The 14339-nt window shown below is 31.9% G+C and overlaps 1 protein-coding gene across 1 annotated transcript in view; it reads right to left on the reverse strand.

The window, feature by feature from the left end:
• The window catches only part of LOC142321455 (TBC1 domain family member 31), a 129149-nt gene that overhangs the window by 70217 nt on the left and 44593 nt on the right, over positions 1 to 14339 (reverse strand). Inside the window, exon 8 of the mRNA XM_075359549.1 lies at positions 8458 to 8768. Coding sequence (XP_075215664.1) covers positions 8458 to 8768 — 311 coding nt within the window. The remainder of the gene's footprint in view (positions 1 to 8457; positions 8769 to 14339) is intronic.

The following is a 14339-nucleotide window of genomic DNA, read 5'->3' on the forward strand; positions in this document are numbered from 1 at the left end:
TAAAAAAATCATATTCTTTAATCTGGAATTCTCATATTTTGAGCAGATTTTCTGATTTTGCGGTTTAGATACCTGCAACCCTTGTTCATGTTGTGAACATATCTGTTACATCCTTAGATTGCCAAGGGAGGATGCTAAAATCCAGTAATCAAGTGGTGATCAGCACTAAAATATCGACAAGCTGTTATCAAATCACAACTGATCGAGAGGGCTTTGAGTAAATAATTCTCCCTTACGGCAAGCACTAACCCTCTATAATGTCTAAGCTTTTATAGATGGTAGGAATTATAAGTATCAAAAGACAAACTTGATCATAAATTAAAAATAACAAAGCTGACACAATATTATATTTCTAATAAATTGTAATTTTTTAAGTAAGTCAATTATGAAGTTTTTAAGTTATAAAGAAAACTGTTTAACTGTGTAATAATTTAAAGATAAATTTAGCTAACGTGAGAATAGTAAATACACTGAAATATGAATAGATGAAAAACAATATTAACTGAAAAGAAATGCTAATGACCAACGGCAGTAAATATTAAAAATAGCCTAGCAGTAGACTTTTCTTAATGATCCTCAGAACTATAATCAAGATTTTAGCCCAACATAAAATTAGAACTCTTATTTAAATTTTGTGTTATCTATGACAAAACTGAAAATAAGAGACCTAGAAATGTAATAAACTAATTTAATAAATTAATGATAATTATTTTTTTCAGATTAATAACAAGCCTGCAAAATTTGGGTTTTGGAGTGTTTTTTTAACTTTTGATAATTGATTCCTATGTATTTCTTAGCACTGAATCTGAAAATAACCTTCATTTTTTCCATCACATCAGGATTTTTTGCAATTGCAAATTTCATAATTTGTAAAAAGTTGAAAAATGTGATACTGTAAAATAGACATAAAACCCTTTTCTTTATAATAAATTAATATAATATATTTACCTTTTTAGTTTATACTATACAATCTTATAGCTAAATAGTTGAGTGGTCTGAAGAGAAGGACAGGGAAGGTTGAAGATGACGAGATGGTGGCTCTCCATCAAGATGGAGAATTGGCTTTCCATTGCTCAGTCAATCCTTGGCTGACCATTAAGTTTATTGGTAGCTATCTGCGCCACAAATGCACCGTGCAACTACTATCAGTGCTATTTCGAGTTTTTTCAATCCTCCATGATGAATGCATTTTTGTTGGTGGAAAATTCTCAGGCCATAAAGCAAACTTTCCATTTTCAAAATGGCTTCAAGAGGCTGCAAAAATTCTGCATATTATTTTTGTTACATTTGTGGTGAGTTAATGGTGGAAAGGCAAAAAAGAAAAAAACAAGTTTCATTCGACAAGTGAATCTCACATATTTCAGAGTGGAAATAGGAGATAAAGACAAAACTTGGGCACTCCACTACACATGTGATGTGACTTAGACAGTGCTCAAAGAGTGAACAAGTGTTCAGATTTAGAGTTCCAATGGTGTGGCAAGAACTAAAAAATCACACCAATGACTGTTACTTTTGTTCGACTGGTGTTCACTATTTCAATGAAGAATAAAAAAAAATAATTTACCCAAATATGCCATCTACTTTGTACATGGTTCCTCCTGGTCCAAACATACCAGTGCCAATTACACCTAAACATTTACCTGAAATAGATGGTTCCAAAAGTTATTTAAATGAAGATAACATAAAGTACGAACTTGGAGGTAGCTGTGCACTAGAGCTTTATTCACAGTCTGAACTAAACGATTTGGTTTGAGACTTACATCTGACCAAAGAAAATTCACAATTACTGGGTTCAAAACTTAAAGAGAAGAACCTGCTAGCAGCTGGTACCTCATTTTCCTGGTTCAGGTACTGATGTATGTGAACTTTTAACTCTATTTAAAATTCAATCGGTAATTTCAATTGGAAAATAATGATTAGATAGGATTTGACAACTTTCCAATGGAAAATACTGAGTGGAGACTGTCCATAGATTCGTCCAAAAGAAGCCTTAAAGTTGTCCTTCTTCACAATGGGAATATGTATCCATCAATACCCATCGGACATTTTGTCCATTTAAAAGAGACTTACGTTAATTTGGAATTTGTTCACAGTAAAATTAAATAAAACAATCATCATTAAATAAGACATTCAATTGAATTATGTGCGGTGATCTCAAAATAATATCGATGCTCCTAGAACAGCAAGGAGGATATACAATGTTTTTTTTTGTTTTTTTTTATGAACAGGATAGCTGTTCATACAAAAAACATTGTATGAACAAATACAATGTTTGTATTTGTTCCTAGAAAAAAACCATTGGTTAAAGAAAGATTGATCAAAAAGAGCTTCATTACAACCAGGAACCAAAAATGTGCTCCGAAAAGCTCTCAAAGATCCAAATAAAGTTCTCCTTCCACCTCTGCATATCAAGTTAGGTTTGATGAAGCAATCTGTCAAAGCCTTTCCAAAAGAAGGTAAATTTTTAAATACATTTGTGACAAATTTCCAGTCTTATGTACCACCAAACTAAAGGAGGGAGTTTTTGCTGGTCCTCTCTTTTTCTGTTTAGCTTCTAGAATCACCATAAGGTATCACTTCAGAGGAAGAATGAGGATGATATGCATGAATGTAAATGAAGTGTAGTCTTGTACAGTCTCAGGTCGAACATTCCCGAGATGTGTGATTAATTGAAACCCAACCACCAAAGAACACCAGTATCCATGATCTAGTATTCAAATCCAAATAAAAGTTCTATAAAAGTCCTTTACTCGTATTTGAACCTTGGAACTCTCGACTTTGAAATCGGCTGATTTGCGATTATGAGTTCACCACTAGACTGACACAATGTGTTTATCTTTACTGGTACTAACATTAGAAAACTTCTCAAAGATGGTACTTTTAAGAAACAAATGGAAGTTGCAGAAAAAGAAGTCTGGGGAACCGTTAAAGATGTAGTAACTAAGTCTCTGGGCAATAAGAAGGATACAAACTACAAATCAATCATTGACAACATGCTGCAGAAGTACAAAAATGTAGGCTGTTCCATGAACTTGAAGGTTCACTTCCTAAATTTACATGTGGACTATTTTCCTGAAAATCTGGATGCCATAAAGAGATAGTTGAGAGATTTCATCAGGACATGAAAGAAATGGGAGGTATGAAGGAAAATGGACTACTATAATGATGGCAAACTATTGCTGGATGTTACACTGAGATGAACCCTACAGAGAATATAGAAGGTGAAGCGCAAAGCAGAGTATAAGCCATCCAAAGAAACTTTGACATGTGGAATAAAATTCTAATATTTCACATACTTCATCATTAAGGGTGGGTGAAGAGGAGTGGTTTCCAAAAGCAAGACATACATCATAAAAATTAATTTAATTAATTTAAAAATGCACTGTAATAGAAATTAGGATTATTTTGTGGCAATTTTGATTAGAAATTAAGGGGTCAATGACTCCCCTGCCCACATCTTCAGACCATTAAATTGTTTAGCTATAAGAATGCATAGTATATGACAAAAAAGTGAATATATTATATTTATTTATTATAAAAAAAAAGTTTTATATCTATTTTATTGTATCACATTTTTACAATTTTTCAACTTTTTACAAATTTTGATATTTGTGATTTGCAAAGAATCCTCACATGATGAAAAAAATGAAGATTATTTTCAGATTCAGAGCTAAAAAATACATAAGAATAAATTTGTTTTTTGTCTTCAATCATTTGACTGGTTTGATGCAGCTCTCCAAGATTCCCTATCTAGTGCCAGTTGTTTCATTTCAGTATGCCCCTACTTCCTACAACCCTAATAATTTGTTTTAAATATCCCAAACGTTGCCTGCCTGCACAATTTTTTCCTAATACCTGTCACTCCAATATTAAAGCAACAATTCCAGGATGCCTTAATGTGTGGCCTATAAGTCTGTCTCTTCTTTTAACAATATTTTTCAAAATGCTTCTGTCTTCATCAATTTGCGGAAACACCTCTCCATGTCACTTTATCCACCCATCAGATTTTTAACATTCTCATATAGCAACACATTTCAAAAGCTTCTTATCTTTTCTTCTCAGGTACTCCGATCATCCAAGTTTCACTTCTATATAAAGCTACACTCCAAACATATTTTTTCAAAAATGTTTTCCTGATGTTTTCCTGACATTTAAATTAATTTTTGATGTAAGCAAATTATATTTTTGAAAGCTCGTTTCACCTGTGCTATGCGGCACTTTATATCACTCCTGGTTAGTCCATCTTTAGTAATTCTACTTCCCAAATAACAAAATTCTTCTACCTCCATAATCTTTTCTCTTTCTGTTTTTATATTCAGTGGTTCATCTACACTATTTCTACTAAATTTCATTACTTTCATTTTGTTCTTGCTTCTTTGGTAGTTCTTGCCTAGAACTTCATCCGTGCCATTCATTGTTTCTTCTAAATCTTTTTTACTTTCAACTAAAACATATATTGTTTAAACCTGTTGTCAATAAAGTGGGAATTGCTATGATGATTTCTACTTCTAATAGAAAATTGAATTAACAATGTTAACTTGTAAGAAGATCAAAAGTTTTCTCAAATCTTTCTCATTTATAATGATCTGCAAAATAATATTATTAATCTACAGTACTACATAATAACAAAGAAACTAAACAGTTATTGAATTGAAACAGGAAAGAGAAACACTCAAGATGATTTACACCAACATGAGAATTTATAACTAGACATTCATCTTGATTTGTTGAATAATTATTATCACTAGAAGTAAATTAATTAAAAATAGATATAAATACAAAAGAAAAGCATAAAAAGTATGTACGCAAATAAAACAAAGACTAACTAATAACCAAAAAGTAACAAAAAAATGCTTTTATTTATAAAATACACCAATAAAATTTGTTTATCATGCATGTAATATAATAAAATTCATTTATCTTGCATTTGAATGATAACTTTAAATATGCCTACTCTATGAATCATGATACCTTGCCATTGGTGAGGGGGCTTGAGTGCTCAGGGATACAGAGTAGCTGGACCGAAGGTGCAACCATATCGGAGAGGTATCTGTTGAGAGCCAGACTAAGGAATGATTCCTGAAAGAGGGCAGCAGCTCTTTAAGTAGTTGTTAGGGGCGTGAGTCAGAATGACATAAACGGCCATATCAACATCACTCAGTCTGAGTACTGCGCAGCTGAAAGCAATGGAAAACCACAGCTGCTTTTTTTCCAAGAAAATGTGGCTCTGCATTTTCATATAGCAATGATGGAGGCGCCTTCCTTGGTAAAATATTCCGGAGGTAAACTAGTCCCCCTTTCGGATCTCCGGGTGGGGACTACTAAGGAAGGGGTCACCAGAAAATTAAAAAATAACATTCTACGAGTCGGAGCGTGGAATGTTAGAAGTTTAAAAAAGGTTGGTAAGCTAGAAAATTTAAAAATGGAAATGGATAGGATAAATGTGGATGTAGTAGGAATTAGTGAGGTTCGGTGGTAAGAGGAAGGCGACTTTTGGTCAGGTGATTTTAGAATAATTAACTCAGCTTCAAATAATGGGCAGGCAGGAGTAGGTTTCATAATGAACAAGAAGATAGGGAAGAGAGTAGAGTATTTCAAAATGCATAGCGATAGAATCACTGTAATAAGGATAAAATTAAAATCTAAACCGACGATTGTTAATGTCTATATGCCTACAAGCGCCCATGATGATGATGAGGTAGAGTGTGTATACAAAGAGATTGATGAAGCAATTAAACACGTAAAAGGAGATGAGAATTTAATAATAGTTGGATATTGGAATGCAAGCATTGGAAAAGGCAAGGAAGGAAATATAGTGGGTGAATACGGGCTGGGCAAAAGGAATGAAAGAGGGGACCGACTTATAGAGTTTTGCACAAAGTATAATTTAGTAATTGCCAACACCCAATTTAAAAATCATAATAGAAGAATATACACTTGGGAAAAGCCAGGCGATACTGGAAGGTATAGATAGATTATATCATGGTTAAGCAACGATTTAGAAATCAACTCGTTGACTGCAAAACTTACCCTGGAGCAGACATTGATAGCGACCATAATTTGGTGATAATGAAATGTGGATTGGGGTTTAAAAACCTGAAGAAAAGTTGTCAGATGAATCAGTGGAATTTAGAGAAGCTTGAGAAAGAGGAGGTAAAGAAGATTTTTGAGGAGGACATCGCAAGAGGTCTGAGTAAAAAAGATAAGGTAGAAAATGTAGAAGAAGAATGGGAGAATGTTAAAAAGGAAATTCTTAAATCAGCAGAAGCGAACTTAGGCGGAATAAAGAGAAACTGGTAGAAAACCTTGAGTTTCAGACGATATATTGCAGCTGATGGATGAACGTAGAAAATATAAGAATGCTAGTGATGAAGAAAGTAAAAGGAACTATCGGCAATTAAGAAATGCTATAAACAGGAAGTGCAAACTGGCGAAAGAAGAGTGGATTAAAGAAAAGTGTTCAGAAGTGGAAAGAGAAATGAACATTGATAAAATAGACGGAGCATACATTAAAGTTAAGGAAACTTTTGGGGTACATAAATTAAAATCTCATAATATATTAAACAAAGATGGTACACCAATATATAATACGAAAGGTAAAGTCGATAGATGGGTGGAATATATTGAAGAGTTATATGGAGGAAATGAATTAATGATTAGTGAATTAAGGAAGGGTGACCCCTTCCTTAGTAGTCCCCACCCGGAGATCCGAACGGAGGACTAGTTTACCTCCAGAATATTTTATCAAGGAAGGTGCCTCCATCATTACTATATGAATGCAGAGCTACATTTTCTTTGAAAAAAATCAGCTGTAGTTTTCCATTGCTTTCAGCTGCGCAGTACACAGAAGAATGAGTGATGTTGATATGACCGTTTAAGTCGTCCTGACCTACGCCTTTAACAACTACTGAAAGAGCTGCTGTCCGCTTTCAGGAATCATTCCTTGGTCTGGCTCTCAACAGATATCTCTCCGATATGGTTGCAGCTTCGGTCCAGCTACACTGTATCACTGAGCACTCAAGCTCCCTCACCAACGGCAAGGTCTCATGATTCATAGAGGGAGTTTTAGATAATATAAAAGCTTATTTATTAAATAGTGCTTTAATTTTTATCATTAATTTTTATAAATATATATATGTACTATGCTAAATTACTTGTATCACTATTTGTAACCAATAGGCTAATCTGAATGATGATTTTTACCTTTCCATTGACTGAATTTGAGAATGGATTTAAGCAAACATTTCATCAACAAATGAGCAATAATGCTAAAAAAAAAAAAACAGCATGCAGCACTTTTCCATATCATTTTTCATATATTAATATTTGAGTCATTAACTGTTTCACATTCTGTAAAGCGATTGGTGGAAATACTAGCTGGTAAAATTTAGGAAATAAAACCAAATTTTATTTTAGTATTTTATTATCAAAATAAAATGAACTGTTCTTGATATATCAGCAGTTTAAAAAAAGAAAATTTAATAATGCCAGAATTTTTACTGTATCATCTTTATTTAGTAAATAAATTACTAATATGAATTTTATTTTCATGCTACCATGTGTTCCACACAAACCAAAGCAAAAGAGATTTTACTACAATGTTCAACGAGTATTGAAATTTGTGCCCATAATCTTGATTTATAAATGTTTTACTCCTTGTAAAGGATTACACATGAACAACATGATCTTGACCCCGTAGAGAAGACACCTGCCTCGTGACGGTTCCGACTGTCACACCACCCCCTCCATACCTAGTCCTTAGGGACTTTATGTTCAGTAAGCCTCAAAACATCTTTCAGTTTAGCCTTGGTCAAGATGCCACCAATGCGAATGCCACGAATGACATTCCCATCTGTATTCAACGCCTAAAGTGGACCTTAACACATACATAGAGTCTCAAACGACACCACATCGATTGAGATCCTACTCGAAGGGAGAGTGTCCAACACATGAATACCAACTCTGAAACCTCAATATCAAAACACTAGAGTAACAGGTTTAATAAAATTTGACAAACACAAACTTATTTTAACTAGATATAGCAATGTCTGCTACTTTTTTACTTGAAATATTTATTGATGCCATGTCCCACTCCTTCTTGATAATAAATAAATTTGTTATTAATATAAATAACAAAAATAATAATAACAATAGCATAAAAAATTAAAACTGTTCTCTTTTTTAAAAGTTGTTTATTTACACCTTTGGATGCATTTATCAAATAATTTTTCAAAACAAAAGTTAAAAAAAAATAAAATAGTAAAAAACTTTTGGAAATTTCATGCAGAATATATAATTCCAACTTAACAGAACAGTTATTTGTGATTTTGTGTATGCGTGCGCGCACACACACATTTTAACCTAAATAGTATAAAATGCATAATAACTGATACTTCAAAACAAATGTGATTTTTATTTCATGAGTAAAATACATACACAAATTAAATAAATAATTACCTCATTCTGTAACTGGTTTTGTAATAGCTCACGTGTTACTGTACTCTTAAGAGATGACTGTTTATTACTAATATGACTATCAACTTTACTTAATTGCTTCTTAAGTTTATCAGAATATTCTATTACACACTTCTCATGAAAATTTTTCTTGGATTCAGTAACATTACTTTTTGATTCATGTTTCTCTTTATCATTACTTAAAAAACCTGATGTTAAATTTGGAAATAATTTTTCAGTAGAATAAATATTCAATTCTCCTGTATCTAGTATAAAAACAGTATATTTGCTGTTACCACTACATATCAGTTTATCTATAACAAACATATAAATACACATAAGAAGTAGTTTAACTATCCCATATTCTAAATTTTTATTTTCAAGGTAATAAAGATGTATTATGTTTTTAAAAAAAAAAAACATTAATTAATTTTATATTAATTTTCATTAAAAATATCTTCAGTGATAATTTTTACTGCTAATTCATCTGAAATCAGACATTCTAAGTATGTGTAAAAAATACCACACTTTAATAATTTCAAATTTCACAGAAACAGTATGTGAAATAAGCAAATTTCAGATCAAACATTCTTTTTGATTACATTCCTAAATCTATATCTTCCTGATAAAAAAATTGTCAGTTATGATTTTAGCTGTAATCATAATGCAAAATATTAATCCTAATTCATTGAAGATGATAAGCAACAATAATTAAAAATATTCTGATATTAAATTTAGTTTTTCAATAAAAAATTTATCATTTTGTACAACTAATAAAAATCTGAACAATATAAATATGTTAACATCAGCAAATTTTATGTAAGAATAAGATCTTTTGTATCCTGAACTACTCTGGTGAGGTATTTGTCTTTTCTCATTTGCCCAATCCTTTTCCCTTATCCATGGGATAAGGATGGGAGTGTTGATTGTGGGACGTAACAGAGGTTGTGGCACAGTTTTTAGATCTGATCAGTCTGGATTCTCTGTGCTGAGAATGCCGTGATCTTAATGATAAAGCAAACAAATTCCTAGTAGGATGGGGAGATTGTCTAGAGGCCAAGTTGAGGACAGTAAGCCTGTCTATGGTTAAACAGTTAATCCTGCAACAAAAAGGATCTACATTCTAAACATATCATAATAATATATATACCAGTAAAAATATTGTGTGCTGGTTGCTTGAGCCAGAAGTATTTTTAGTGCATATTTATGTAAATATGCAATATATTTATACATATGCAATTTTGTGCTAATATCTACATATACTGTAATATTTTTTTTAATTACAGAAATAATACATCATTAGAAATTCTAGTGCATAATAAACATATCAGAACATTTATATACAAAATACACACAGAAAAAAGAAATATTTTATGGAATAAGTATAGACTGCTTCATATACTCTGAAATACTAAATATTATACAACACAAATAATATACGTGTGTTTAGTTTATTCTCACAGATACATATGTAAGTTAAATCAATCATCATTATAAGTCAATTTTGTGAACATTTTTGTTAATACACTTAATGGACTGCTGTCTTAATTTGAAAGAAATACAAAGTGAAAAACTTGTTAATCCAAAACCATAATGTTTATTTTTATGTACAAGTATAGGAATAAAAAGAAAAAATTACGGATATTGTGAATGGTAAAGCAATACTTTTTCTGTAATCAGATTGTTATTTAATTCTTTATATCTATTTATATGGAGCGAAAAGAGTTAATTTTTCCTTCTGTGCATTTTGGAATCCACTATTTCACAGAATAGCTGAAACAAAGAGTACAGTAAAAATTTACACTACAGATTACAGCACAGAGTTATTTCATAGAAATAAATGGAAAATGTTTCATTTAAACAAATTAATTCAATTTATATATAAAGTATAGTCGATGCACAATCAGTATTATTAAACTGTTTAAGGGAAGCAGGAATTAATTGGTACATTAATAGTAAACATGTAAAATTAAATTGGAGAAATGTCACCATTTAAAAAGAAAGGCTTTTATTGAAGAATGTAGGAACATTTAAATGTGAGAAATTTCCAATTTTCAGTCTTAACATCTTATGCATTAATAATAAGACATTTTATAAAACAAAAATGTAGCAGAAGAGGTAACTGGTAATGGTAATAATTAATTCAGTTTCAGAAAAAGAATAGGTACAAAAGAGGCCATTTTTTCATAAGATTAATTTTACGAGGGCCATTCAAATATAAACTGGAATTTGTTCACACAGCTTTATTGATATTAGCTAAATACATTTAAATTACCTTATTTTTCTACATAGTTTCCGTCAACAGAAATAGATTTTAGATAGCTTCCTTATTCCCCTCATCAAAAAAGCAAGATCGCTCCCCTAACAACCAGTCGTGCAGATAATGCTTGACTGCAGCATTATCTTTGAATCTTTCTCCTCCTAACCTAATTTTTCCAAAACACGTGAAAATCATACAGTGACAAGTCTGGACTGTACAATGGGTGTTCAAGAGGTATCCAATGAATTTTAGAGAGTTTATCACAAGTTTGAACTGTTATATGCAGCCATATGTTGTCATGGAGAAGAAAGATGTTGCGAATCTGTTACCAGGGTTGTTTGTTGCAATAAGGAGCCTTGACGTCATCCAAAAACTGGCAGTAGCATGGCACATTTACAATCTTCTGTTCGAGCAGGAAATCAATTGGCAGCATGCCTTTTAAGTCCCAAAACATAGTTGCCAGAACTTTTCCAGCAACAAGCATTTCTTGGCTTTGATCAGTGTCCCCTTCCCTGTTTTCAAACACTCCATACTTGTTTTCTTGCTTTCTGGGGTTTATTGATGGACCCATCTTTTGTCAGAGGTCACAATATGGTCCAAAAATGCTTCGCCTTCTTCCTCAAAGCGATTCAGAAGCCATTGACAGATGACTTTCCAGACATTTCTCTGTGCCTCATTATAACACTTTGTAGTATCCAAGAGCATATTGGTAACATTGTAACCACACTCCCAACACTCATGCACATCTATGATGCAATTTCAGCAACAGATGTGGCCGTCACCTTCCACAAGGTCAAGAACAGCCTGAATATTATCTGATGTGATCTGAATGTTATTCTGATTCTGACAATACTAGCAACTTTTCATTCTCCACTGCATCAATTTTTTGTCCCAATTAAACACCTGAATTTTGGATAGGGTAACATTTCTGAACTGTGCTTGGGGTTGAGAAACACTATGGAATATGAATATGGTATGAAACACGTGACTGAATTCCATTACTCTGGAAGACCAGTTGAAGTTCTGACTACCAGGCTACAAAATTGCATAAATGATCTTATTCGTGAACACAAACGAATCAAAATTTCCCTAATTGCTAGTTTGCTTAATATTAGTGTTGGAACTGCGCATTTAATCATTCATAATGTGCTGAATTATCACAAAACATATTCAGATGGATTCAAAGACAGTTGACTCAAACCCATAAAGACACCCAAATTCACATTTGTTCTGAGCTCAAAGAACAGTTTAAAGCGAAAGGTAACAACTTTCTAGATTGTATAATAACCTGTGATGAAACGTGAACACACCATTTCGAGCCCAAATCCAAACAGTAAAGTCTTGAGTGGAAACATCTGGATTTGCCCACCAAAAAAATTCAAAACTCAGCTTCAGCCAATAAAGTGATGTTGACTGTCTTCTGGGACTCGTGAAGCCCAATTTTTAGTGACTATTTAGAAGAACAATATACCATAAACAGTGAATACTATTCTAACATGCTCAAACAGAAAGTGGACCCACGATTAGGCAAAAACATCAGGGTTCTCTCTCAAAAGGTGATTCTCTTGCATGACAATGTGCGCCCCCACATCGCTCAGAAAACAGAAGAAATGCTCTAGAAGTTGGATTGGGAGGTGTTCATTTGTTCAGCCGGCTCAAAGAGTTTTTACATAGGAAGAAGTTCAATGATAACAAAGTGGTACACGAATGGTTTAAACAGCAAGGTAAAGACTTCTATGTTGCGAGAATCAGAAAGCTCACAGAACGGTGGGACAAGTGTCTAAAGGTTGCTGGAGACTATGTTGAAAAGTAATGCAAGTTTCAATTTCATTGAATACATTGATTTTTCTCTACATCAATTATACAAACATAGTATAATTTTTTATCAACTCACCATTAATAATTGGAGATTTAGATAAAAGTGAGTAGTATTGGTGAAAAAAATTCAAAATATTTTGACTAAATGAATCATAATATATACTTTATCATTTTCTGTAGGTAAGTACGAGTATATTTTTCATTATTAATGATGTTTTTATATTAAGACGATCAAACATGTATGTTTCCTTTAAAAAAGGAGCATCAAATTCTGTGATCCTAAATGTCAACAAAAACTTACATATCCCATAATTCAATCTTGGAATTTATTTTATAATAAATAAACATAAGATATCTCCTGTACATTACATCCTTCTGCAGAATGATTACAGAATCAGATTCATCTTAGTTGCTGAAGAAAAGAGAGCAAATATGAACAATCAAAACATGGAATTGCGCACAGTTGTACTTCAATCTGATATAACCTTGCATAACATTTAGAAATATAACTGTATCTATACAAGAAGATAATTATTTAAAAGTGTTTGAAAAACCTACATTAGCACCACAAAAAACAATTCACTGGATGGATTATCATGCAACCATCTGGATGGATAAAATCGTTGCGATGGTGCTTCTCAAGAAGACATAACATAGTTAATCACATCGGTAGAATTCCCATTAACTATAACAATAGCATTTCTGGGGCCCATCATGTGAAATTTCTTAGTATCTTATTAGGCAACTAATTAATTCTCTTAGAATACACAAATAAATTATACTTGTAATGAAATCAGACCACAGTTTTTTGCTTTGAAGCAACACTCAGTTTGTCATTTAATATTTATTATCCCTACATATATTTCCATCTCGAGTTTTATATCTTGGAGATCCCTCTAAAAGTCAGACTTGAGATCTCAAGACACCAAAATGGGCTGTCAAATCGTTGTTTGGCCCCATGTAAATCATTTACATGATTTAGTAAATTAAAATTGCAATTTATTCTCAAAAAATAGAAATATCCACTTCTACCAAACTGTACAACAGGACTGTAACTCAACTAATATTTTGCCGTATAAGAAAGTACTTTAATGTCTTATATTATTATATTTCTGTTCGTCATTTTTAATAAATTACAAAACCATTTAAAAATCTTCCAACCAATTTATTTAAAATAAAAGATTTTCTTTTACAAAAACAATAAACTTTGTTAATGAATTTTTAAAAACTGAAAAAGAAACCTGAATTTTTTGTATTTCTGAAAGATGTGTACATAAATATGTGCTCAAATATTTTTCATTAATGTCTTGTGACTTGTGATTTATCTTTTAATTATTTTATACATATTTGGTATTTTTATGTATTTACTTCACTATTATTTCATATGTTAAAGGTATAAATAATTAATATAGATTTTAACCACATCTATTTTTTATTTTATAATTAATTTTGTACTTTGTGATAATATTCTGATCAAGGTTTTACCACAGTTTCCCTTGATTACCTAGACAAATGCTGTGTCTATGTAATTAAGGAGTATCCATGGAGTAGCATACCAATCAGAATAAAAGATTATTTTAATAGTAATTTATTATCTATACCATACACTGAAAAGAAAACCATACTATACTCTAATAAAGAAAACTGAAAAGAACTTAAATAAGAATTATCTATGATTAAAGTATGATCCAATGTATGTATATGAATTAAGTGAAACACTATGATTAGGTAACTAAAATAAGTAACACACACACACACACACACACACACACACACACACACACACACACACACACACACACACACA

The sequence above is a fragment of the Lycorma delicatula genome, chromosome 3 (assembly GCF_047948215.1).
Source record: "Lycorma delicatula isolate Av1 chromosome 3, ASM4794821v1, whole genome shotgun sequence".
NCBI classification, from domain to species: Eukaryota; Metazoa; Arthropoda; class Insecta; order Hemiptera; family Fulgoridae; genus Lycorma; species Lycorma delicatula.